At 44.2% G+C, this 27,699-nt stretch overlaps 1 protein-coding gene and 1 non-coding gene across 8 annotated transcripts in view; one reads left to right on the forward strand and one right to left on the reverse strand.

Annotated features, from left to right (window-relative positions):
• The first annotated feature begins 143 nt into the window (after positions 1–143).
• Positions 144–27,699, forward strand: part of MAP2K4 (mitogen-activated protein kinase kinase 4) — a 140,033-nt gene continuing 112,477 nt past the window's right edge. For 2 of the 7 annotated variants that reach the window (XM_060253367.1, XM_060253371.1), the window contains exons 1-2: positions 154–233; positions 24,491–24,534. In XM_060253367.1, the coding sequence (XP_060109350.1) occupies positions 158–233; positions 24,491–24,534 (120 nt within the window). In that variant the 5' untranslated portion in view covers positions 154–157. Of the gene's footprint in view, positions 234–571; positions 701–24,490; positions 24,535–27,699 lie in introns of those variants that run through there. The other 5 variants (XM_060253369.1, XM_060253372.1, XM_060253370.1 and 2 more) reach the window with 3 other exon arrangements.
• On the reverse strand, positions 13,275–13,349 carry TRNAT-AGU (transfer RNA threonine (anticodon AGU)). The gene has a single exon. It is a non-coding gene; the product is annotated as a tRNA-Thr (tRNA).

A 27,699-nucleotide genomic window follows, 5' to 3' on the forward strand; every position in this document is an offset into this window, starting at 1 on the left:
CGCCCCGAGGCTGGCGCCTATTGTCCCGCAGCTGCCTGAGCGGGGCCGGCCGGGCGGGCGGGCGGGCGCGCTGCTTGTGCTGCATTGCAGCCTCCCTCGCTCCCTCCCTCCCTCCCCGCCTCCCCGGTCCCTCCCCTCGCGAGCGGCGCGCTGCACAATGGCGGCTCCGAGCCCCGGTCCCGGCTGCGGCTCCGGCTCCCCGGCGGCGCACCCGGCGGTCAGCAGCATGCAGGGTAAGGGAGCGCCCCTCCGCGCCTCGCCTCGCCCCCCGGCCTGCTTCGGAGCCGAGCCGCGGCGAGCGCCCGAGGGGGGCAAAGACGCGCCAGGCCTCTGGCGAGGAGGACGGGCCTGCAGCGCGCGGGCCGAGGGCATTCCGGACAGCGGGGGGAGGCCGCCTTTGCCCCGGCGGCGGCGGCGGCGGTGGAAGGAAGCCCTGGGCCGAGGGGGCGCGGGGAAGGGGCGAGAGGAAGACAGGGGCGCACGTTGGAGCACACTTCCAGCTCCACTGGGGTGCATCGCAGAGCGCGGTGGGAGGGGAGAAGGGACCTTCGGGGAGACGAAGGGGTGGGGAATTTCCGGGTGAGAGAAGAGAGGAAGTCGGGGAGTCGTCCCGGGGTGGAAGTCAGGACAGGGTGCGGGGAGGCTGGTAATCCTTGCGGGGGGAAAAAACATGCGAAGCACAAGAAACGTGAGTGCAAAGGTAAAAGAGGCGAGGTATTGTGTTGGCTGCCTTGCAAAATATATGTGAGAAAGAATGCATGCGGTAGGGGTGCAAAGTGTTGGGCGTACCTTTTACTAGGAACACATTTCGGGCGAGGGTAGGATAAGGTATGCAGAATATCCACCAAGGGTTTTAATGTGGATGGTGATGGGGAATGTGCTTTTTATGAGCGAATCTTCGAGTTCATTTGGAGAAGGTATTTACTAGAAGCAGATGTACACTTGCTATTACCCAGCCCTGACCATACTAGTCAAAGCATTTTTCTGCATGGTAGTCTGTCTATATTAGGTAATGAGCCATTATTCATTTCAATATTCATTGTTCATTACTGTATTCTCTTCACGTGCATTTGAAAATTAAAAAGGAGCAGTTCATTTAGTACAATGAAAAAGGGATTAATTTGTAGTATTGAAACTAGGAATGCTGCTGTAGACCAATTAATAATGTATTTAACTAATTACAGCCCATCTTTCTCACTGTCAGTGGAAAGAAAATGACATTGTTTTGACTTTAATAATATATTTCCCTCCCCCACTATAAATTACCCCTGCTAGACCACAGTGCAGGGCATTCTTAGTGTCGGCATTGCAGCTTTGGAACAAGTGTATTATTAAACCTGCTGTGCGGTTTTCATTTCCCAGTATTTCCAGAATCGAAGGCTGCAGGGCTAGGAGATGTTTCATTTATTCAAATATGCCTTGATTTTCTCACCAGTAGGGACCAGAAGCAGCTTTCATTAATGTGCTCCCCCCCATTTTAAACTTACAACAACCAGTGAAGTTGAACCTAGGATATGGGAGGCCCATATACAAATCCGTAGTCTGCCATAGAAGCTTGCTGGGTTACCTTGGCCCAATCACACATTCTCTCAGCCTGACCTACCTTACAGGATTAAAATGGAGGAAGAGAGAGCACTGTAAGCTCCCCATGGTGAAGAAAGGTGAACTATAAATGAAGTAAATAAAAACATAAGAGAAGCCATGTTGTATCAGGCCAATGGCCCATCCAGTCCACCATTCTGGCACACAGTTGCCAAAATGCAGGTACCATCAGGAGGTCGACTAGCATGGTTAGTATTCCTGAAGCCCTCCAGCTGTTGCCCCTACAAGCACCAAGACTGCAGAGCATCACTGCTGGAGACATAGTGTTCCATTTATACATTGTTGCTAATAGCCACTCATGAACCTCTGCTCCGGATGTTTATTCAATACCTTCCAGAGCCAGTTTGATGTAGTGGTTAAGAGCACAGCCTCTTATCTGGGAGAACCGATTTGATTCCCCTGTTCTTCATATGAACATGTTGATTGTGACCTTGGGTCAACTACAAATTCTCTCAGAGCTGTTCTGCTCAAGAGCGGTTCTGGGAGAGCTCTCTCAGCCCCACCTACCTCTCAGGGTGTCTGTTGTGGGGTGGGGAAGGGAAAGGAGATTGTAAACCACTCTGAGACTCCTTTGGTAGTAAAGGGTGGGGTATAAATCCAGTCTCCTCTTCTTCTTGAAGCTCTCTATGCCTGTAGCTGCTACCAGTTCCTGTGGCAGTGAATCCATGTGTTAATTACTCTTTGGGTGAAGAAGTACTTCCTTTTATCAGTTCTAAGCTTACTGCTTATTAGTTTCATTGAGTGCCCACAAGTTCTTATGTTATGAAAAAGGGAGAAAAGTACTGCTTTCTTGACCTTCTCTATCCCATGCATAATTTTGTAAACCTGTGTCAGGTTACCCCTCAATCATTGTTTCTCTGAGCTAAAGAGCCCTAATCTATTTAACCTTTCTTCGTAGGGAAGGTGTGCCCTTTTCTGTAGCTTTTCCAGTGCACCTTCCAGTGAGGAATGGTGACCAGAACTGTGCACAGTATTCCAAATGAGGCCACACCATAGATTTATACAGGGCATTATGATACCGGCTGATTTGTTTTCAGCCCCCTTCCTAATACCCTAGAAAGTTCTCTCTCCTGGTCAGTTATTGCTACTTTGGACCCCATCAACATACATTTATAGTAAGGATTTTGGGCTCCTTGGTGTATTACTTTGCACTTGCCCACATTGAACCTAATTTGCCACATTGATGTCTACTCACCCAGACTCAACATCGCTCTGGAGAGCCTCACAGTCTTCCCTGGTTCTCACCACCCTGAAAAACTTAGTGCCATCCACAAACTTAGGCGCATCACTGTTTATTCTGAACTCCAAATCATTATGAATGTTAAAATGCGCCAGACCTAGTTCTAAGTCCACTGCCTTACCACCTTCCACTGTGAAAACTCCCCATTTATACTCACTCTGTTTCCTGGTTTGTGTTGTTGTTTTTTTTAATTTCAACTGTTTTATTGTTGTATTTCAATATTACAGACATAATGTTAGGAAATAAGTGAAATAAGATAGCTTATCACAGCAATATCCATATAAAATAAAAGGAAGTAATACATAAAATATTATTTGTCTGGAAGGAAAACTTTCTCCAGTACAACACGGCACTTTACCCCGAAAGATTCTACAAACCCTAATGATGTTACCAGCCGTGAAAACCTGAAATCTTTGATTATTTGTACTCTTACTGATGTCAAGAATCACAATGCTAACATATCTTTTCCAATATTACAGACATAATAGGAAGTAAGTTGAATAAATTGAATAAGATAACTTGACAAACTATATATATATATATTAAAAATATATTAAACTTTTGTAATAATGGTTCTTTGGAATTCTATTCCGCAATATAAGTGATGAGCAGATACCACACTGCTATTACTCTATTTTTATACTGTACATCTGTGAAGTTTGTCAGCATATATGTTAGTTTATGCATTATAAAGCACTTCCAGATTTTTTCATGCCATTGTTGGATGGTTGGCGAGGAGTTGTCTGTCCATTTAGCTGCTAAGGTGAGTCTTGTGGTAGATAATAGTATTGTAATTAGTTCTGCTTTTGCTTTGTTCAGCTTTTTACTTAAACTTTTATTTAATAGCATATTTTCCATTGTACATTTGAAATTGTAGCTGTAATTTCAAGAATCTGCCAATGTACTTTATGCCAGAAAATTTGAATTTTATTACAGGCCCACCATGAATGCATGGAATCTGCCAGAGTTCCACAACTCTGTTTCCTGTTAATTAAGCAATTTTTAATCCTCAAGAGGACTTGTCCTCTTATTCCATGACGGCTGATTATACTTTGATGAGGAACCTTTATCAAAAACTTCCTGGAAGTCTAGGTGTACAATATCTACTGGGTCACCCTTGTCCACATTTCCTCACCCCTGAAAGAAACTCTAAACCAGGGGTGTCGAACTCAATTGTTATGAGGGCTGGATCTGACATAAATGAGACCTTGTTGGGTCGAGCCATGTTGGGCTGGGATATGTGTGTATCTATTTAAGAGTAGGTAGAAGAGATATAAACTTATAAAGGACACAGACAAACACAATTAAATTTAAAAAAAAACCCTTAAAATGCTTAAAATGTTAGCACTCGTTGGTCTTAAAAGTGATTTCTTTGTATTTCTCCCATGGGATCCAGGGAACTGAGCAAAGGAACTGTGGATCTTTCCTTCCTTCCCCAGGGGACTTTGTGGGGGGGCTCTGCCAATAGAAGGGAGAGAGGCTTGGCTCAGTAACTCTGCTGTGCAATTGAGAGAGCCTGGAAAAACAAGCTCTGCCTTCCCCTCTTCCTCAACAAGCGGGAGCCTCAGCCAGTGGAGAAAATAGAGGTGCAATTGAGCAAGCCTGGCAAGGCAAGTTGTTATGCAGAAGGAAGCAAGAGAGAGAGAAGGAAGCAGATGACAGCCAGTTGCTGGGGGGCCTGATTTGGGCCCCAGGCTGCATGTTTGACACCCCTGCTCTAAAAGCTTAGAACAAAATTTGAGTCCAGTGGCGCCTTTAAGACCAACAAAGTTTGATTCTGGGTATAAGCTTTAGTGTGTATGCATACAAGAACTTACAAGAGCTTTAGTGTGTATGCATACAAGAACTTACAAGAGCTTTAGTGTGTATGCATACAAGAACTTACAAGAGCTTTAGTGTGCATGCATACAAGAACTTACAAGAGCTTTAGTGTGTATGCATACAAGAACTTACAAGAGCTTTAGTGTGTATGCATACAAGAACTTACAAGAGCTTTAGTGTGCATGCATACAAGAACTTACAAGAGCTTTAGTGTGCATGCATACAAGAACTTACAAGAGCTTTAGTGTGTATGCATACAAGAACTTATACCCGGAAACAAACTTGGTTGGTCTTAAAGGTGCCACTGGACTCAAATTTTGTTCTTTTGATTCAGACCAACCACCTCAAACTAAAAGGCGAGTGAGACAAGAATCCTTACTGAATCCATGCTGTTTCTTCCTCAGTAGCTTTTGTTTGGTCTTTAATAATGGATTCCACCAACATCTAGCATCAGTGTTAAACTAACTAATTTCCTGGGTCTCCTTTGGAATTGTTTTAAAAATGGGGGTGTCATAACCCAGATGGGGGTGACACTGCCACCACTCTGGAATTGGTCCCTTGGGAAGGCCCAGAGTACCCTCCCAAGCCCTTCCAATTCCTTGCTTTGGTCAAGAAAATAGCCATATAGACCAGGCAGAGCAACAAAAAGGTGTATTTTAAACAGGAAAATCAATAAAGGGGAAGTGAAAGATAAGGTGCTTTAAAGCTATAGTAACGTGGGTGAAGGAACATAAAGATAAAGTCCCTGACGCAACTGAATTTAACTGTCCTGTCACTCTCCCTCAGAGTGAGGGGCTTCCTCCTAACAGCCTTCCTGCCTGCTCGATCTCTCAGGAGGAAAGAACAGCGTCTGTCTCCTGAGAGAGTTTTTAAACAGTTCCCCTCAGAGCCTACTTGGACGCTGATTGGCTGAAACCAATAATCTGGGGGATTATAGACTGTCTCTTCCTACTGCGACACACATTTCACAAGCTCCCTAGGCCTCTGTCTCACAGCACAGATCATGACGGGGTTGCATTCAGTGTTCCCTCTAAGCTGAGTTAGCGTGAGCTAGCTCACTGATTTTTAGCCTCCAGCTGGCACATTTTTGGCTTAGGTCAGGAAGGATGGCCACAGAGCACACTAATTTATGCAGTAGCTCACAACTTTAATGTCAGTAAGTAGCTCACAAAGTGGAATTTTTGCTCGCAAGACTCTGCAGCTTAGAGGGAACATTGGTTACCTTAGTTACCTTCCAGTCATCAGGAATGGAGGCAGATTTTAGTGATAGATTGTATGTTTTTGTTAGGAGAGCCACAATTTCACATTTGAGTTCTTTCAGAACTCTTGGGTATATGCCATCTAGGCTTGGTGATTTGTCAGTTTTTAATTTGTTCATCAGTTGTAGAACCTTCCCTGGTCACCTCAATCTGACTCAGGTCTTTTGACACCCCTCCTGAAACCGGCAGTTCTGGTTCGGGCAAGCACAGTGAAGACAGAGGCAAAAAAAAATTCATCCAGCTTCTCTTCCATTTCCTTATCATCCTTTAATAATCCTTTCTCCCCTCGATCCTCCAAGTGACCCACTGCCTCGCTGGCTAGTTTTCTGCTTCTAAAGTATTTGAGGAAATGTTTATTGTTTGGTCTTTACGTTTTCTGCAATATGTTCCTCATAGTCCCTTTTTGCCTGTCTGATTTCCGACTTGAATTTTATTTGCCAAAGCCTTTGCTCCCTTTTATTTGCCTCACTTGGACTAGCCTTCCACTGCTTAAAGGAATCCTTTTAACCTGTTACTTCTATTAATTTATTTGTTAATCATGCAGACTTTTAAAAATACATATTCATACTTTTCAAAACCTGCAGTATACAGTTTATCTGAGCTTCCAGTATTGTCTCCAAACTTCCCAAAGGAGTTTGGCCCTCCTTACTTTTCCTTTCAGTTTGTATTTCACAAGCCCCCTCATTTAAGAGAAGTTACCCCTGTGTGTGGTAGGTTAGGTTGAGTGTGTGTGACTGGACCAAAGTAACCAGTGAGCTTCCATGGCAGAGTGGGGATTTTGAACCTCGGTTTTCCAGAATCTAATATTCTAACCATTGACTGTGTTTGGAACCTGAGAGAACAACTGCTTTTGAGCAGACAGTACTGGAATAAATGAACTAGCAATCTGACTCAAAACAGCTTCATATGCTGATATGCTGGGAAATTCCTTCTTCTTTGCAAATGTAGCTCATATATACATGCAACAAAACTACTGAGTTTGTGTGACAGTCTCTATATTGGTTGCACGTTAACTCCAGGCACACACATACAAATTCCGATATGGAAATGTATTCTATAAAGAGTGTTTGTTAAAACAACCCAGGTATGCACACAAACACCAGAATAGTAGGTGATATTGAGGTTTATATCAGAGTTGACATTGGAATCTAGTCTGAGACTATTTTAGGAGAAGCGTGTTGGGCAAATATTTCATAATTTGCATGTACATTGTGAGATATTGTTGAAGAACTTCCTAAAGAGATACCCCCAAACCCAATTTCTAATTTTACCTACTAAATTAGAGCTTGGGTTTGGGGGCATCTCTTTGGGAAGTTCTTCAACAGATATGCTTACTGATAAATTTATATAGGCTTCCCCCTGATTTTGTATTAGATGGAATGAAGCAACCAAACAGTTGAAGTGCTTGATTTTCTCCGGTGGTCTGGACAGTGGGTCGGTCCGACTACTGGGTATAGGCTCCTCCTCCTCGTCACAGGGTCGGGTGCTCCAATCGATCCGGAGGGGGAGTGGCCTATACCACCCAGGACGCGCCAGTTCTTCTCCCGGCCCTGCACGAGGCAGGACGGTTTTTCTCCAGGCGCTTGCTGAGAAGCGCAGAAGATCCGGATTACTGAAACAAAACAGACCGGAAGCGTTGGGATCGGTCCCAACAACACCGGTGGCGGCAGTCTGCAGGGTCTACTCACGAGTAGACCTTGAGCGAACGGCAGACGCCCGCAGCGCTTCGTTCCCTCGCAGTCGCGATTGGAACCAAGCCGGAAGGAAAGAGAGGCGGCAAGCGCAGAGGCAGCGCGGTAAGCCGCCCTACAGCAACAGGGCTGCGCGCGAGTCCACGGGGCTTCAGATGGGTGCCCAGGCTGCCCGCGTTGTCTCTCCTTCGGACTGCCTAGTCGTATAGGCTTGGCAAAGGAGTGAGAGAGAGAGGCCTCTGAGGGGGTTTGTTCCTGACTGGAAGGCAAGATACCAAAAGGCCCAAAAGAGGGCGCAACGGAGACATTCTGTCTTCCATTCTGAGCCTTTTCCCGCTTCTTTTTTAGTTGCTTTTGCCTTTCCTTCCCTTATAGGGACATGAGAAGCTACAAAATGGCGACTAGCTCTCACAGCAACTCACACAGCGAATGTGATCTACCTCTTCTGTCTGGGGCTCTGACTCCTCAACAGGAGGCTCAGAATCTTGACCTCACAGGAGAGGATGCCAAGTCAAATTTAGTCCTTTGGCTTAAGAAAGAGCTGCTAAAAGAGTTGGGACAGGACCTTCGTCAGCAGCTGGACTCCCCTGCTTCCCTACAACCAAAAAAGAAGGATGGAGGGAAAAGGGGCAGAGATACTAGTCCCAGTGACACTATGGAAGGACGCTCTAAGATCAAGCCTCCTTTGGGTTTGGATTCCCCCCTCTTGAGCTCAGCTGAGGAATCAGAAAACTCTGAGCAGTCAGATGAGGAGGAGGGTGAACTGTCAGACAAGGAGGAGCAGACTGACACTGTTCAATCTAGGCTCTTTCCTTCTGAATACTATTCAAAATTGCTTCCCAAAGTACTGAGGACCCTCAACTTTGTACCCACTCCTAAAGAAAATGAGGAGTTGGATCCTGATCTCTCCACAGGTTCAGGGGAGATGATGCCAAAATTGAGCAGTGCTCAGACAGGGGTTCCTTTGCCTGCGGCCTTTTTTGCCTTAGTCAAAGCGGAATGGGAACGTCCGACTAAGCCTAAAGCAAACCAACAGGTTCTCTCCAAACTTTATTCGCTTATTCCACAGGCTACTAAGAGATTAAAGTTACCAACAGTGGATGACCCTGTAACTAGCCTGATTTCCAATTCGGTCCTTCCTATGGACGCAGATGGTTTACCCAGGGATCCATGCGATAGGAGGGTTGAGCAGGCCTTACGCAAAGAGTTTGAAGCGACATCTTGGGCCATCAAGGCAGCCACTACGTCTTCATTGTTTGCCAGAGCAATGTGCACGTGGTCTAATATCTTGGCAGCAGCAGACAGTGGAGCTCCTAAGGAGTTCAAGGACGAGTTAAAAAAAGATTGCTTTATCCGCTGCCTTCGTGGCAGATAGTTCATTAGACACCATGCAACTGGCGGCCAGGGCCATGGCATGTGGGGTAGCTGCCAGACGCAACATTTGGTTGCGTAATTGGGAGGTAGACACTGCAGCCCAAGCCAGGGTGGCAGCGGTGCCTTTTAAAGGAGCCTTGTTGTTCGGGGAGGGTCTAGATAGATACCTCATTGAGAACAAGGATAAAAAGAAGGCTTTACCTTCCAAGAGTAAAGAGTCGAAACAGGAAGTCCTTTCCTTCCTTTCGAGATTCGAAGAAACCATCCAGACCAGATTCCTTTCGTCCCTTCAGAGGCAAGTGGCAGCAGAAGGGGCGTGATCCCAAACCATATTACTCTGGGACGGCAGATCAGGGTTCCAAAAATTCCTCCAAGAAAGGAGGATCCCAGTGACTATGCCTCTCACCAGCCGACAAACAAAATAGGGGGTCGTCCTTCCCTTTTCACAGACATTTGGAATCAGTCAATTCAGGACAAGTGAGTTCTAGAAGTAGTGGAACAAGGTTACGCCTTGGAATTCCACTCTCTTCCCCCCAACCATTTTCGAGGGGTTCCCTGGAAAAAAGATTTATCTGCTCACAGAGCAATGTTGTCGGCCATTCAGCACTTGGGGAATATAGGGGCAGTGGAGGCCGTCCCGGTACTTCAACAGGGTTTGGGGGTCTATTTGGTGATATTTTTAGTTCCCAAAGAGAACGGGGAGTTCAGAACCATTCTGGATCTGAAATGGCTCAACAAGTTCATCCTGACAAAACATTTCAAGATGGAGATACTACGGTCAGTATTGCTAGCCATTCAGCCTCAGGATTTTCTGGCTTCCTTGGATCTGTCAGAGGCCTACTTGCATGTTCCCATTCGGGAATCACACAGACGTTTTCTACGTTTCTCCTACGGGGGGAAGCATTTTCAATATCGAGCCCTGCCGTTTGGTCTGCAGTCTGCGCCCCGGGTATTCACAAAAATTCTGGTGACCCTGGTGGCGGAGCTGAGATTGCGGGGTGTGGCCCTATTTCCTTCCCTGGACGACATTCTGGTGAAGGCAGTGTCCCACCAGCAACGCTTGGAGGGCATGCAGCAGACAGTGACCATGTTGCGCTCTCACAGCTTCGTGGTGAACCTAGAGAAGAGCAATCTGCTTCCCACTCAGATACTAGTGCATCTGGGAGTGGAAATAAATACAAAGGTGGACAGAGTCTTCTTAACCCCAGAGAGACGGGAGAAGTTTTGCCTCCTTCTGCAAGGGGTGTTACTCAACCGAAGGTACCAGTCATGAAGTTAGCACAAGTCTTAGGGATGATGGTATCCTTTCAGGATCTACTGTCTTGGGCCAGATTCCACACTCATCCCCTACAATTTTTTCTGCGGCCTTTTCAGGAGATTATAAGGAACAAAATTCCCAAACTGGTGACACTACCGTTAGAGGTGACGTCCCAGTTACAGTGGTGGTTGAACCCGGGTCTTTTCAGTCCAGGTTACCCGCTTCGCGAACCTCAGAGGGTTTGCATGACTACAGATGCCAGTTTATGGGGTTGGGGGGCTCACTCACAGGATCAAATGATCCAGGGTCAGTGGGAGCCTCACGAGATGAAGCGCAGTATCAACTTCCTGGAACTCAGGGCGATCCGGTTAGGGTTGCAGGCAGTTCTGAGGGGTCACCATGTCCTGGTGAAAACGGACAACTCAACCGCCAAAGCATATGTAAATCGACAGGGAGGAACCAGGGTGAAATCACTTCATGCCGAGGCGAAGGTTCTCTTCGAGTGGGCCGAAGTCAATCTCCTGTCAATCAAAGTGGTGCATGTTCCAGGGAAGGACAATCTGCTAGCGGATTGGCTCAGCAGACGCTGGCTGGACCAAACAGAGTGGATGTTACACAGGGACACCTTCCGTCTAATAGTGGACAGGTACGGACCTGTGTCGGTGGACTTGTTTGCCACGGCAGAAAATTGCCAAGTGGACAGGTTCTTTGCCAAGGTCAGAGACACAAGGGCAGAAGGAACCGATGCCCTCAGCGCCGACGGGACTAGTGTAGGCCTTCCCGCCCCTTCCTCTATTACCCAGGGTGTTACAGAGGGTGGTGGAACTAAAGGCGGAGATGGTGTTGGTGGCTCCCTTCTGGCCGAGACGGTCATGGTTCCAGGAGCTCCTGAGGTTGTCTATTCAGCCTCCTTGGCGGCTGCCAGAGAGGGACGACCTTCTGACACAGGGCAGCATGTCTCATCCTCAACCAGACATGTTGCAATTTACAGTTTGGAAGTTGAGCGGTTACAGCTCAAGGAACTAGGTTGTAGCACCAGAGTGGTGGACACTATGTTAGCTTCGCGTAAGTGTTCCACTAATAGGATATACAATACCACCTGGAAGGTTTTTGCTTCGTGGTCTACCTTACGGGGGTGGGATCCGATGAAGGTGAAGGTAAATGGTATTCTAGGTTTTCTTCAGGAAGGGGCAGACAAGGGGCTTTCTACCAGCACGCTACGGCGTCAGGTGGCGGCCATGTCATCTATACAGGGGGTGCGGGGACGTAAGTCCTTGTCAGCGCATCCGCACATTAAACGGTTCCTGAAGGGTGTTGCTCTCCTTAAGCCCCCACAGGTACATAGATTCCCCTCGTGGAAGTTGAATATAGTACTAACTGCGTTGTGTGGGCGTCCCTTCGAACCTATGGCTTCCTGTGGTCTGAAGGAACTGACTCTAAAAACAATTTTTCTAGTGGGTATCACTACAGCACGGAGAGTGTCTGAGTTAAGGGCCCTGTCGGTCGACTAGGAGCTTTGTGTTTTCCATAATGAAAGGGTGGTGCTGAGGCCAGACCCATCTTTCATTCCTAAAGTTAATTCTGTCTTTCATAGGTCCCAGGAGTTGGTTCTTCCAAATTTTTGTCCCAACCCCCAGTCTCCCAAGGAAAGGGAGCTGCACTGTTTAGACGTTAGGAGGGCACTTAGTTTTTACATTGATCGCACAAAAGACTGGAGGAAGTCTGATGCATTGTTTGTTTCATTTAGCAAGTAGTCGCAGGGACGACAGGTCTCCACTTCCGCCCTTAGCAGGTGGCTACGGGAGTGTATTGTTTTGGCTTACAAGGCCCAAGGTCAAACCCCTCCAGATGGGATCACGGCCCATTCTCTAAGGGGTGCTGCAACATCAGCTGTGTACCGGTTCTTTCCATCCTTAGAAGCTGTGTGTAAGGCAGCGACTTGGAAATCGGTACATACCTTTACCAGGCACTATAAAGTGGATAAATGGGCTTCAGCGGAGGCGGCCTTTGGGAGGCGTGTGCTGCAGCATGCACTCTAAACAGGGAAGCCGGTCCCGCCCGGGGATGTTCAGCTTTGTTACGTCCCAGTAGTCGGACCGACCCACTGTCCAGACCACCGGAGAACGGAAGATTGGTATCACTTACCGTGAAGCTTCCTTCTCGGTGGACTGGCAGTGGGTCGGTCCGGCCCGCCCGTTAAGGGTTGAGCGGCTTCCTGAGTTTTGGAGATGGATCCTGGAGCAATGGTGCTTTCCCTGTGGGGAGGATGTTACCTTTGCTTTGCTTAACAGTGACTTTCTTTCAATCTGCCATTTGTATGGTGTGTTGAACTGTAATAAACTAATCTTCTCATTTATTCGTCTCTGTACGTGAATGGGGAGGTGGTGAAAATTTTTATTATTAGGGGGATGCGGCTTGGATACAACTGGCGCGTCCTGGGTGGTATAGGCCACTCCCCCTCCGGATCGATTGGAGCACCCGACCCTGTGACGAGGAGGAGGAGCCTATACCCAGTAGTCGGACCGACCCACTGCCAGTCCACCGAGAAGGAAGCTTCACGGTAAGTTATACCAATCTTCCGTTTCTTTACACTCTTGGTATTCTTGATTAGATAATAACAAGATAAGTTGGGTTTTTTACTGCAGGTGTGATGTGAAGAGTTTTGTCACAGGCTATTATTTATGGCACAGAACTTGTAAGTGTAATGTATTACGTGTACTGTTGAAATAGTTGAGTTATTGTATTTAACCCAGAAAAAGTTTGATGAGGTATGGCTAGTATGTTCAGTTGAATTCTTATACTTTGTTAAATTTGTACTCAACCTACGTCTTAAACATCTCTTCTAGAAAGACATTCTTTTTACCTGGCTGTTTGTTGTCTACCAGTTTGACTATGAACATATGAAGCTGCCTTCTACTGAATCAGACCCTCTGTCCATCAAAGTCAGTCTTGTCTTCTCAGACTGGCAGCGGCTCTCCAGGGTCTCAAGCTGAGGTTTTTCACGCCTATTTGCCTGGACCCTTTTTAGTTGGAGATGCCGGGGATTGAACCTGGGACCTTCTGCTTACTAAGCAGATGCTCTACCACTGAGCCACCATCCCTCCCCAATATGAAGCTGCCTTCTACTGAATCAGACCCCCCTGGGTCCATCAAAGTCAGTATTATCTACTCAGACTGGCAGCGGCTCTCCAGGGTCTCAAGCTGAGGTTTTTCATGCCTGCCTGCCTGGACCCTTTTTTGGAGATGCCAGGGATTGAACCTGGGACCTTCTGCTTCCCAAGCAAATGCACTACCACTTAGCCACTGTCCCTCCCTAGTGTTTCAGGTGGGCTCTCACAGAATTGAACTAGTGCCATGCAGGGAACACCGTTTTTACTTTCTTTTGTTGCTTTTTTCAGATGGGTAGCCGTGTTGGTCTGAAGCAGCAGAACAAAGTTTGAGTCCAGGGCACCTTTTTAAGGTTTATTCAAGGCATAAGCTTTTGTTTGCAAGCACACTTCTTCAGATACAGCGAAACAGAATTTCCTCAACCATTACATATAGGAAGCGGGGTTTAGCTGCCAGGAAGGACCAGTTAGAATCAAGGCAGAGACAGAAACAAAATGGAAACTGCTAGTCCATACATACAGGTAGAGGGTGAGCAGTAAATACAGCAGAAGGGAGATGTTTAACAGATTCAAGGATCAAACAGGAATGATAAGCTTAGTTTATAGGGTAGATCCAGGTGGGCAGCAATGTTGGTCTGAAGCAGTAGAACAACGTTGGTTTGAAGCAGTAGAATATGAAGTGTGCATGCACATGAAAGCTTGCGTTCTGAATAAAACTCTGTTGGTCTTATAGGTGCTACTGGACTCCAACTTTGTTCTTTTTTCTTCTTTGTTTGGGTTCAGTTTTGGGGGAAAACAATGAAGGAAATAAATATGTCAGAATTGGAGATTGCTGTACCCTTAATTGCGAAATGCTGAGAGTACTTAACTGAGTCTCTGCCATGTGTCTGCTCTCAGGCATGGAGGTGACATTACAGCACCTTCTTTTAGGTGGAGTGATTGGCTGTGCAGATTTATCTCCCTTGTCCCCAGACCAGAGAACGACATTCCAAATTCTATTTATTACATTACAATCTACTCTTCTAATCTATTATTTATTTTATGATTTTGTTGCTTTGGTTATAATCATTTCTGCTAGGGTTACTAAGAAACATTCTATAAATAAAAGAGGAAGATAGGAGTACATTTTGCTTCTTTCTCAGAAGGCTGTTTCAGATGTATTGTGTACAGAAACCTCACGTGAAAATCTGTTGTTAACTGATTAATTTTTAAAAAGGTGGATTCATCCATGTGTGAGGTATAAGTGAAGCCTACTGCATGCTTAGAGCTTTTCTATGTGGCAAGGTAACATCCCATTGCTTGGGAGGAGTTGCCTCTATCACTGATGTGGATGGGGGAAGTCTGCATACTTGGGATGTCTTTCCTTCCCTAGATGCAGTTAATTAATTATTGTATGGTGTTGTGTGTAGTATAGCCAGGAGATTCTAAGATTGTCTGGTTGTCTCTTTTTAGCATTATGCACCACTGTGTTTCGAGCTAGATTTATTTTGGCAGGCTGAGAGAGCTGTCACTGACCCAGGGTCACCCAGCTGGAGGAGTGCTGAATCAAACACAGTTCTCCCTCTGAGGCATAGGACACCTTGTGGGTGATTCCCAACCTATCAGTAGGGAGGCAGGACTAAATTGCAGCTTCCTGTTTTGTTGGGAGTCACCCTCAACTCAGTTCTTTTCCTGCCTCTGTAGGGAGAGCATCGAGTATAGGATTCGTCCATCCTTATCTGTTCCTCAGCTACTCACATTTCTGACATTTTTCTTTTCTTTACTACTTATTTCTTTTATATCTAATCTGATCTTCTCTATACCTTTTCTGGCTGTCACGCTATACTGTTCCCCTTCCCTCACCGGGAATCGGCGCTGGACGGCCCGGCTGTCATTTTACCGCCCTACATATACTCCTTACTGGGGTTGAGACGCGGCATGGGCGCTCTCTCAAATGCGGCACTCTGAGGACGACGGATTCCTGTCCAGTGGGGAGTATGAGCCATTAAGTGCCCAGCGTTGTTGTGGAGCTGGCAAGACCTGAGAGCGGCTTGTGGGGACCTCCTTGTCATTGCCGCCATTATGCAGTGCCTCAGAAAAGCGCGCCAAGCAGGCCGCAATAAGATCGATGCCCCAACGAGGAGCAGAATGCAGGCCCCAAGCCGTCCCGAACCTTCCCAGGGCAGCGGAGGTAGTGAGACATGTGAATCGGACTTTTTAATGACCAATAGAGCGTTAGTTTTGGGGCCCCAATCTGCAGCTAAACTGAGTGCCGCCATTACACATTACCCGCGAGTAGACCAACTAGAGGCCACCCAAGGTACTGCACAGGAAGACGTGGTTCCTGTGCTTCTTCCTAACGATTTTTTCTCTGTACTCAGAGATCAAATGAGGGAAGAAATGCAGAGCTTTTGTAAGAAGCGCAGCAAAAAGAGCCGCAGATCTCATTCCTCTTCATCATCATCACTTTCACCTCCTAGAAAGCCAAAAGGGAAGGGTAAATACCAAGGCAGCACAAAAACAGGTTCCTTCCCCAAACGGAGGAAAAGGCGCATCTCCATCTGGAGGAGATGACCAGTCTGACGGCCCCAGTGATAAAGAAGAAGGAGAATTCCTCTCAGATGAGGAAGAATTAGGCATTGAAGGACCAGAACCTGCTCAGCGTTTTTTTAAAATAGAAGACTATCAATTAGACTCATTAGAACTCTCACAGCCCTAGACCTCCATGATGACCCTGATGTTGAGGAGGAAGTTGAGAAATCTAAAGTAAAACACAAAGAAGGGGATATGGAATTGTTTCCTCAAAAGGCAACCCATGCCAAGGCTTTTCTATTTCCAAAGTATTTTGAAAGGCAAATGCAAGCAGAGTGGTGAAAACCCTTCGCCAATAAACAGTATCTGGGATTTCTAAAAAAGCTTTATCAGCTATATTCATTTACTAATAACTTCTTACAGATTCCAAGGGTATTCACCAAAGTGTTGGTCAACTTAGTTGTCATGTTGAGGGAACAGAATCCACATCCATTCCTACTTGGATGACAGCCTGATAAGAGCTCCCTCATTGGAAATAGCACAGTAGGACACCAACAAGATCATTCAGATTCTGCAGAGTCATGGTTTCAGAATAAACAGCCAGAAGAGTTCATTGGAACCAATACATCTCCTAGAACATCTGGGAGTTATTATAGACACATTACAGAATCGCCTATTCTTACCACTGTAGAAGACACAAAAGATAAGGGAAGCAGCTTTGTCAGCAATTCAGAGCAAGAATTCTTCCCTAATGTCGTTGGCAGCACTACAAGGCCTAATGATTGCGAACATAGATGTTATTTGGTGTGGCAGTTTTCATGCCAGACCACTCCAAAACTTCTTACGGCCTTATCAATATCACATTTCAAAAAAGATAGACTGTTCTTTGAAGGTTCCATTGAAACTAAAAATAGATCTACGTTGGTGGACAAAGACGGTCAATTTGACTCAGGGAAAACAGTTCTGGATCAGCGAATGGACCCAAATCTACACGGATGCCAGCCTCTCGGGTTGGGGGGGCACCTGTCTCAATGTTCCAGTCCAGGGCACCTGGAACCAGGAGGAGACCAAGCTTCCAATCAATGTATTAGAATTGAGAGCGGTCAGACTGGCATTACTCCACTTCATGTCAAGGATAAACAACTGCCATGTTCTAGTCAGAACGGACAATGTCTCTGCGAAGGTATACATAAACAGACAAGGAAGATCCAAATCTACTCTTCTTCTCAAGGAAGCATCTTGCCTGATAACATGGGCGCAATCTCACATAGTGTCACTTAGAGTGGAGCATGTGAAGGGCTCTACCAAAATAAAGGCGGACTGGCTCAGTTGACAGCAAATACATCAAGGAGAGTGGGCCTTAAAGAGCAGTGTTTTTCAGATGGTAGCGGATCACTTTGGCCAACCAGAGATGGACCTATTTGCATCCCCTTACAACAACAAACTGAAACACTTCTTCACATGCTTCTTTCATCTGAAGGCAGAGGACGCAGATGCATTAACAGCCAAGTGGCCACAGACTTTATTATTTGCCTTTCCACCAATACCACTATTACCAAGGTTGATAAGAATCAGACTTCTCCAAGCCGAGGTAGTAGTGGTAGCTCCATACTGGCCAAGACGTCCTTGGCTTGTGGCTCTTCAGGAGTTATCAACAGATCTTCCTCTAACTCTACCAGTATCAGAGGACATGCTGTATCGGGGACCACTTTTCCATCTGCGTCCGGAGTAGTTCCACTTGACCACATGGAAATTGAAAGATCAAAGGTGCAAAAGATGAGATACTCGGATCAGGTGATACGGACAATACTAGCTTCCTGGAGACCTTCAGCGGTTCGTATATATAACGTGACCTGGAAAGCCTTTGTGTGCTGGTGCAGAAGAAAACAGATTAGCCCGTTGAAAGCTAATGATGAAGATGAAGGCAGTTCTCCAGTTTCTACCGGATGGTATGGCATCAGAACTCAAAGCAGCCACTCCGCCATCAAGTGGCAGCACTTGCCTCTGCATTAAATCAAGAAGTCAAGACTATGCTGGCTAGACATCCCTATATCGCTAGATTTCTGAGAGGGGCCACTCTGTCTCTACTTCCAGAGTCGCACAGATTTCCTACTTGGAAATTAAACACGGTGCTTACTGCATTAACAAAACCACCTTTTGAGCCTATAAAAGAGATTTCATTATCTTTCCTTAGAATGAAGGTCATATTTCTGGTAGCCATAACATCAGCCAGAAGAGTATCTGAATTGGGAGCACTGTCTGCCCACAAGGATTTTTGTATATTCCACAAGGACAAAGTAGTTCTCAGAATGGACCCCACCTTTAGACCTAAGGTGGATTCAAGATTTCATAGGTCTCGAGATCTACTTACCGTCATTTTGTCTGAATCCGTCACATCCCAAAGAGAAGTTGTGGCATAAGTTGGATGTTAGATGAGCCCTAAGATGTTTTCTTAACAGAACCAAGGATTGCTGCAAAACAGATTCTTTATTCATAAATATATCACCGCCACACACAGGCAAGAGGATGTCCAGCGCTGCTATTAGTAAAGTATTGTGCTTATGCATTACTGAAGCCTATAAAGCCCAAAAGCTTCCACCACCACAAGGGTTGACAGCTCATTCGGTAAGGAGCGTAACAACGAACACAGCCTTATCCAACAGGGCATCTGTAGAGGAAATTTGTAAAGCTGCTACGTGGTCCTCAATCTCAACTTTTATCAGACATTGCAAGATTAATTCATATGATTTTGCTGACGCCGCATTTGGAAGAAAGGTGCTTCAGCATGTTCTGAGGGATGCCAATGGTGAGATCCTCCTGCTTTTTAGGGACACTGCTTTAAGATGTCCCACAAGGTGTCCTACGCCTCAGAGGGAGAACGACCATTGGGTACTTACCGTGAGGGGTCCTTCTCCTCTGAGGATAGTAGGACACCTTGGCCCTACCCTCTAATTCTTGCCATCGGCATGCTCCAGACATTTTAAATTAAACTAGATAAATGAAACAGAGAGAGAGAGAAAAATTGAAATACAGGAGAAAATATAAACTCTCAAGAAGTGTAAATATTCCTATTTCCCTTGTTTTTTCATCTATGTACCTGTTTCTGTCCTGTTCCGTTGCTTTCTTGCTAGTTCTAATGGTTATGCCAGTTATGTCTTTAATTTAGAAAGAACGTTACTCCTGCTTACAGGAGTTGCTGAACTGAGTTGAGGGTGACTCCCAACGGAAGCAGGAAGCTGAAATTTAGTCCTGCCTCACTACTGATAGGTTGGGAATCACCCACAAGGTGTCCTACTATCTTCAGAGGAGAAGGACCCCTCATGGTAAATACCCAATGGTCATTCTCCAGATTAGAGTCTACCACTCTTAACAGCTACATCATGCTGGTTTTCAGGGATCATTTCTATAATTCCTAACTAGTGAAGTGCATTGAAAAGTGATCAGTCTCACCTAGATGTAGAGATGGTTAGTGACACATTAGATTTATTTTGCTTTACTCACCACTTTTTTTTTATCAGCATCTGAAACATATGAATTTTATAGAATATGTTGTGAAAGAGGTAGATAAATAGAGATCATAGCGTATGATTCTACTAAATTTAAACTTAATGAAGAGTTTATTAACTTATAGTAAACTCTTACTGGAATGAGGCTTTCGTCTTTGTAGATTAATTAATGCGATGGACTGCATTCTTTTCTGAGCTGAAGATATTTGCATAGTGCTATAGTATTTCACTTGAGAGATGTTTTTATACCTTCCTTGGATCCAGTGGAGTGTTTCTGCAGACAGAAGGATTTCTTTCTGTAGTGTGATTTTCTCCCCTTCCATTGCAGCCCCAAATGCACCCTGAAATGCTACACACAGAGGACAGGTGATCCCCTTGGGAACAGGATGTCAGAGACATTTTGGGCTGCAGTGTGTGTGTGTGTGGGGGGGGGGGAGGATGTCACTATCTGAATGGAAATCCCACTGAGAAAACATTCTGTGGTTCCAACTCAATGCTTAGAAACATATCAAGACTCTGTTCTGGTGACTCCATATTTTTAAGCAAGATAGCATACTCGATGTCTAAAAGCGTTTGTTATTTAATTTATTTTATTTTTTAAAAAACCCTGTATGCTGTTTAACCTGGCTGGAACTTCAAGTTAGCACTGTTGAGAACATCAAAATGGCTCAAATGGTAAAGTTAAGATAATCTCAGAATCTTACCTAATTTCTGTATCTTTTAAAATTGTTTTGTTTAAATAGGTATACCCTGCCCTTCCTTGAGTGGTTTGCAAATAAAACCAAATAAAAATTTAAAAACCCAAATACTCTTCAAAAAGGTATGCTGTTCATACTGTCAAGACCCTTGGCAAGCAAACCAGGCTTCCTGTGCCTCCTGAAGATCTCCATCAAGGGGGCTTCCCTCCCTGCTGGCACTGCTTGATGCTAGGCAAGCTACCACCTAACAGGCTGTACCTGAGTGAAGAAACAGCCATCAGGTCATAGTCTGAAAACCATACTGGGCTCACAGGGGCCTATGGGAGGAAATTGTGCTTTTGATATGCAGGCCCCAGACTGTGAAAGGCTTTAACTGTTTTAAATTACTGGCTTTATTGATTTTATGTGTATTTCTTGTTGTGCATCGCCTACAGCCTGACATTGGCCTGGATGAGGCGATTCACAAATTATAATAATAATAATAATAATAATAATAATAATAATAATAATAATAATAATAATAATAACCACCAGTACCTTGAACTTGGAAACACAATGACAGCCAGCGTAGCTTTCCAAATGGATGGCATATGTTCCCATTAGCTTGTCCCTGATTATAATCATGCTGCTGCATTCTGGACCAGTTACAGTTTTCAGGCTGTCTTCTGGGGATTTTCAATATAGAACTTGTTACAGTAATCCAGCAGTGAAGTTACAAAAGTGTGGATCACCTGAGTGGAAGAAAGAAGAGCGTTGGAGAGCCAGATGTAGCTGATAGAAATGGCTCTTATGCCTCTTGAAGGTTTTGGAACTGTATAGACATAATCTTGGGCAGAATTTGATTGGTTAATTAATGCATTCTCACAGCTCTTGGACCATGCCACCTGTCTCCTTTTTACTGCTTTTTGCACAGGTGGGAATAGCATTTGATGTCTGGAGATATGAAAAGTTGTAATAATGGGCTACTACATTCTGAAAGGGGTGAGAACATTTACACTGCTGTTGCCATGACTTAGATAATCCAGGTTAACCTAGCCTGATCTCATCAGATGTTCGAAGCTAAGCAGAGTCAGCCTTTATTTAGGTGGGAGACCTCTGAGTCTACCTGGGTCATTGTATGGAGCCAGGCAATTGGGAACCACCTCTGAACACCTTTCCTTGAAAATCTTATGGGGTCACTGTGAGTCAGCCATGACTTAAGTGGAGTTTCCACCACCACCACCACAGTGCTGCTACAGAGTTGTGAGACTTTATCGATAGTTCTTCATTGCCTTCTAAGAACTGTGTCTGACTTTTTTCTTTGTTTGCCTAAGGCTTCCTTGTGGCCATAGATATCTTTTGAATTTGTTCACTGGTGGTGGTTTTCTCTGCTTTAAGGAAATATAAGGACTGGGATAGTATGTGCTTTTGGATTTGTTTGGAGTCATGGTTGACCCGGTTTGGTCTATTATCTCTTTAATAACAATGTGGTTTTGAGTAAGACAAACTATATACTGTTGGGCTAGTTTTGTATGCAAATTTTTCCTATGTTTTAGCTATTATATATACTAAAATTCTAAAATTATAGAAATCTAAAAATCTTAACACAGCCATATTGTTATAGTTGGTTTGGTTTGCCTTGCATGGTGAGGGTTTTTTTTTAATCTAGTCGTCATTCCCTGTGTTCCCAGTTTAGTCTATTAAGGAAATATAACAGCAAGAGGCCAGTAGCACCTTAAAGACTAAATAAATTTGTGGTAGCCTACTGGACTTTTACTCTTTTCTACTGCTGCGGAGAGGCTAACACAGCTACCCATCTTGATCTGTCTCTGGCTAGAATGTATTTGAGCTACAGGGTGTGTAGCTTTTTAGAATTGGATAACAAATCATTTTATGTGTGAACAGGCTCAGTGTAATTCCAAAACTGTTTCAAATGCCAAAGAGTAGATTCTTTTCCTTTAAATTTGCATATGATTCCAAACTCCTTGTTTTTATATGTATGTATGAATTCGCAGAAGCTTTAATATGCACTCTAATAACCACTTGACTAGGTGGTATCCTTTAGAACTAGTATAGTCTATTGGAACAGGAGATAAAACTGGATTCCTAGGTTCAATAGGCTTGCCAGCCCCCAGGTCCCAATGGGGAATCCCCTGGTTTTGCAGGCTCCTTCCTGCCACCAGCCATCTGGCCAGTAGGGGGAACCCCGCCCAAAAGCCACAATGTGCCTTTAAACCTCAGCAGGTTTAAAGCACCTTGTAAACTGCCTGTTTTGGACTGTGTGTGTACCTTTAAATCTCAGCTGGAGGAAAGCTGCATGGGTGGAATGAGCAAGCAGTGCCATGTGGCTCTTCCCGGTGAGTGTGTAAAGCATATGAGAAAGAAAGCAAAGCCAGTACAGTCTCTCTGTTTTGCATTGGTTTTAGCATAGTGTGTATAGTATAATGGAGTTAACTAGAACTTGATTATGGAATGGAGGAAAACTCCACCCCTTAGACTGCTCTCCTTTAGTTTTCCTGTTAGTCTGAAGTTGGTTGAAATGCAGTGGATAGTTACATTCATCAGCTCCTGTAAGTAAATTGTCCCTATGAGATCACAAAAAAGTGTGTGCTTGTAAATTGTTTTGGCTGCTTTGTGTGTGTGTGTGTGTTCATTTTCATTTAGTGGAAGCACAGCTGCTGGGGATGATGAAATGAAGACTGTATTCAGGAGAACTGCACTGCTATAATTCTATTTATTTATTTTAGAGAATGGGGAGGTCTCTCTCCAGCTTCACTCTCAAAATCTCCAGATATTTTCTTAGTTGGACCTAGCAGTCCTAGGGTTCAAGTAATCTAGAGACATATGGAGTACTGGGTGGTCCACAGCAGTTCTACTAGAAATGGCAAACATGATAAATTTTGTAAAATTAAGTTTGCACAATATGAAGAGATATGAAGAGGGCTTTATGTATTTTGTGACTGTGTTTCTCTGTTCTGTTGGAAATAGGTAATTTAGTGTTAGGCACAGATTTATCATGGAATTTTCAGCTTTCATTTAAATAAATGGGAAAGTATGCTTGAAAATGTGCAAGCATTGCTAAAGGGAAAACTTGTAGCCAGAAAATTGCAAAACATGGCTTTTAGTGGGAAGACAGTAGAGTGCTAGAGCTGTGCCTAGTAACTTGCTGGTCCCCACAGCTATCAGAAGTAATGTAAATTATTCAAAATGAGTAAACTAGGCAACAGTTTAATTTGCATAATTTGTATTAGTTAAGAAACCATGGCTGTGTCTGTAGGTGTCTTGTAAATCTGAAGTCATGTAGCTTGGACCATGTGAACAGGAAATCTGAATTAGGTACAGTTATGAGCTGCTCATCCAGTGGCATTTAGTGCCCATCCTTTCAAATTTAAATGTAAACTAAAGAAGTCTCCCTAATACATTCATGTCCAGGGTTGGGATCCCTGCCCCTGCACTTATTGGCTCCCAGCTGGTCAGTACTGGCCCCTCCAAAGTTCAGGGGCACCTCCAGTTCCTCTGATACCTGAGCCCTGAGGGTAGAGAAAGAACTGGGAGGCCAACAGAGTTGGAGGCACAGCTACAATGCTTCCATAGCAAGCTGTGCTTGTCACCCAGCCCAGTGAGAGGCTGAGGCTGTGCGCAAGTTGCACCCACCAGTCCAGAGCTCTTGTGGGCCATTTTCCTGGCCCTCCTAAGCTGGCCCGGGGAACAGCCTCCTAAGGCGCTGGGGAAGGGCAGGGACCAATAGGAGGGTGGGCCCTGAAGAGAACCAATCCTTTCTGCAACCAACTCCCAGTGAAGCCTCTTTGGTGAGCCTAAAGCTGACCTGCCCCAAGCTCTCCCTTTAAAAGACAGGCCTAGTGTGAGCCAAGCAGGACAAGACAGGCTCATTTCCTGTTTCTGGGGAAGGGCAGCAAAGGGCTTTGGGTGAGTCTTAGGCTTCCTTCTTCTTCATTGGCTGAGGCATCCCAAGTGCCCACACTGAAAACGATGCTGCAGGGCACAGCAGCCCAGAGAGTTGGAGCCTGACAATCTGTTTCCTGGGTTTTTTTATTTGACTATAGAATGCATGTGTTTTTGCCATAGTAGGGACCATATAGGACTATAATTAGCAATATCACCATTTGTCCGTAACATATTGTTTTTAGATTAGCAGCAAACTAATATTTAACATCTGTAATTGACCTGATTTGGACAGACATCTTTTCCTTTCCTTGTTTTTTGGGACTTTACAGCTCTAACTATTCCACAGGGTACTAGATATTATCGAGAAAGCTGAAACCTCTTCTTGTACTGCAAGCTGAAATCCTGCCTATGTAAAACCTTTTATCCAGTGTTTCAGAGTTTTTTTTTTTAAAAAAATCAGCATTTAATGTGATTTTTAAAGGTTATGCAAATCTGTAATTTCCAGTAAATGAACTAGAACTTATCTTTTTTGCTTTAGGCTTTCAGATAAACTTCTGTGAAAAAGCACAAAGTAAGCTATATGTTTTATAGTATTTTGCTGGTTTTTTATTTGTATATCATTCTTGGCATTGGGAATGTGTCCACTGTTGAGCTGACTGATTAGCCATGCATTAATACATGGGCAGAGCTTCCATTTTTCATTTTGCTTTCAAAATGCGATACTTTTGTGTATAATTCCATCAGTCTGTCAAAAGTACTTTAATACATGAATATGCCTCGGGTGTATTTATTATGGGGATTTATGTATTTAATTTTATTTATTACCCACCTTTCTCCCCAAAGGGGACCGAGAGTGGCTTCACCATCCTACTCTCTTCCACTTTATCCTCACACCAACCCTGTGAGGTATGTTAAGCTCAGAGTATGACTAGCCCAAGGTCACCCAATTGAGCTTTGATGGCACAAGTAGGAATCTGATCCTTGGTCTCCCAAATACTAGTCTGGCACTCTTAACTACTATATCACACTGGCTCTCTAAACTGGTTGTATAAATAAATAATATGTTTATTTTGGCAACCTTATAGATTGGGATGGGAGAGGGGTTGTTGCTTTTCTGTTTTGTTTTGTTTTTTGTCAAAATGTAGTGGAATTCTTTGGATGAGTAAGTTTAAGATAATGTTGAACAAGCTGTTTGACATAAAAACCAAAGTGATTATATCAAAGGGCACCTGGATTTCAGAACTTTAAAGTTCTCCTTGTGGATATTTAATTGCATACAAAACTGCTTTTTTGTATTGGTCCCTCTGTGCCAGTATTATCCAGTTTGATTTGGCGCAACTTTTCAGTGCTTCAGGAGGGGCATTTCTAAGTCTTTGCTATCTGCAGGTGCCAGGGATTGAACGTGGGATCTTATTCATATAAAACATGCATTCTGCCTAAGCTATGGTCTTGTTCTGAGCCATACTTTTGTTTTAGATGGCCCCATATTTTGCTTCTTGTGTACCCTTGAAGATATGGAAACAACTTTTTTGAAAAACTAACTGGTAACATCTGATAATGCTAAAATCTCTTAAGGGTCAGAAATTGTTAGTCCACGTTTGGATGACTAATGGAAGCTCTGCACTATTATTTTTGTTGTTGTTTCATTCTCGTAATAGTTTTTAATTGCTGTGTTCATTATGTCATTATGTCATGATGATTGTATGCCATGTTTTAAAGAGATCTTTGTTGGACATCAAAGCATAGCATTGCTAGTAAATCTCTCGTAAACCCAGCATATTGAATAAAAAATCTCACATTTCATTCAGATTATATATATATATATCATTTTATTTGAAGTTATTAGTCGTGCATATAAATCTAAAATGATGAAATGTTTGTAAGATGACTTTGGTATTTTGTAATGTATGTTGGGATTTTATGTTTGAGATTTTCTAATAAAATGGTTGCCAACAGAAGTATGATCTTATAAAAAAGAATTTATAAGGGTAAATTTTTGAATTTGATTGAGTCTTTGGAATAGCATTACAAGAGGCACAAAGAAGTCTAGCCTTTGCCTGTCGATGCATCATTATGCATCCAAACAGAATACATTTATTTTGCTGCTCTTCTTCAAGCACTTGTAGTTTTATGAGAGTTCTTATTTTCTAACCAACATGGGACACATTTTTTTCCAGTAAAGTTAAGTTGTCATACTCTGGCACTGGAAAGTTTCAGGGAAAAGTGCAGTCTTTTGCCTATATATAAAATGAAAAATTGCCATAAGAATAAAGATAACAGAATCTATGGCCTTTTCCATGTGGGCTATCTGCCCCAGGTTAAATGCTGTTGAGAAGCAGGTTCTTTTTCCTGCTTGCCCATTGTGGTGCACCTCCTGGGTTTTGCTGGCTTTTCTTTAATCTTTCTCAAATCTGCTTGGCTCAGATGTTTGGGAAAGTAAAGCCTGGATGGCTGCCATTTGGGTGGGAAAGTTTAGATTTTCTTGCTTACATAGGAGCCATTTTCCCTTATTCTGGCCCACTGCAGACATTTCCTCCCCCTGTCATTGGAGTAGTTTACTTTTTTTTTTTTGGAAAAAAATCTGCAGTGGAATATCGTTATACTGATAAACTGTTCTGCCAATATGCAAATCTCTCATGCTTTCCCTTGTGGAGATAGTTATTTAAAATGTTCATTAACTGCCTTTCTGCCTTATGGAACTCAAAGAGGCTTGAAAATAGATAAAATACATAAAATGGGATACATGAAATGCATAAAAATTTAAAATCATAATTTCAGACTGTCAGTAAATTAACCAAATATGGGCCTAAATAAATCTGTCTTCAGCTGCCTCCTAACGATTGAAAGTGATGGAACCAGGTGCACCTCCCTGTGGAGTTGTTCCATAATTGTGGTGCTACCATTGAAAAGGCCCTTACTCGCATACCTTCCAAATAGCTTCTTTGATTGATGGGACAGTCAGAAGGGCCGCAACCTATGGTCTTAATTCCCAGGTAGTAGGAACATATTGAAGAAGATGGTGCTTCCGATATCATGTTCCCAAGCCATGTAGAGCTTTAAAGGTCAAAACCAAATCTTCAATTGGGCTCAGGACTGGATTGGTAGCCAATGTAACTGCTATAGTATTAGGTTACATGCCTTAATAGTTGACCCAAACATACCATCTAGCCAAGGGTGTTGAACTCATTTGTTATGAGGGCCGGAACTGACATAAATGAGACCTTGTCGGGCTGGGCCACATGTGTCATACATTGTAATGCCAGGAAGTGAAGATACAAACTTTATAAAGAATACAGAGGTGCTTTTAAAAAAGTGTTTTATCTGTATCTCTCCCATGGGTTCGAGGGAACTGGGCAAAGGAAGCTCTGACTGTTTCCCTCCCCAGGAGACCAGGATGGGGAGGAGCCTCGGCCAATTCAAGGAAGAGAGGCTTGGCTCAGTAGTTCTGCTGTGTGATTGAGAGAGCCTGGCAAAGCAAGCTCTCCCTCTCCCCCTTTCTCCCAAAGAGAGGAGGCCCAGCCAATGAAGAAAGTAGAGGCTTTGCTCTGTAGTTCTTGGGTGATTGAGCAAGCCTGGCAAAGCAAGCTGTGACACACAAAGAAGTAAAAGAGAGGGAGAAGGAAGCAGACTTGCTCGTGGGCCTGATAGCAGCCTTCCGGGGGCCTGATCCAGCCCCCGGGCCACATGTTTGACTGTTGGTCTTCCGCGTTTAGTGAGAGAGGTTTCTGAAGACGCAAAGGAATCAAG

The sequence above is a fragment of the Heteronotia binoei genome, chromosome 13 (assembly GCF_032191835.1).
Source record: "Heteronotia binoei isolate CCM8104 ecotype False Entrance Well chromosome 13, APGP_CSIRO_Hbin_v1, whole genome shotgun sequence".
Lineage (NCBI taxonomy): Eukaryota > Metazoa > Chordata > Lepidosauria > Squamata > Gekkonidae > Heteronotia > Heteronotia binoei.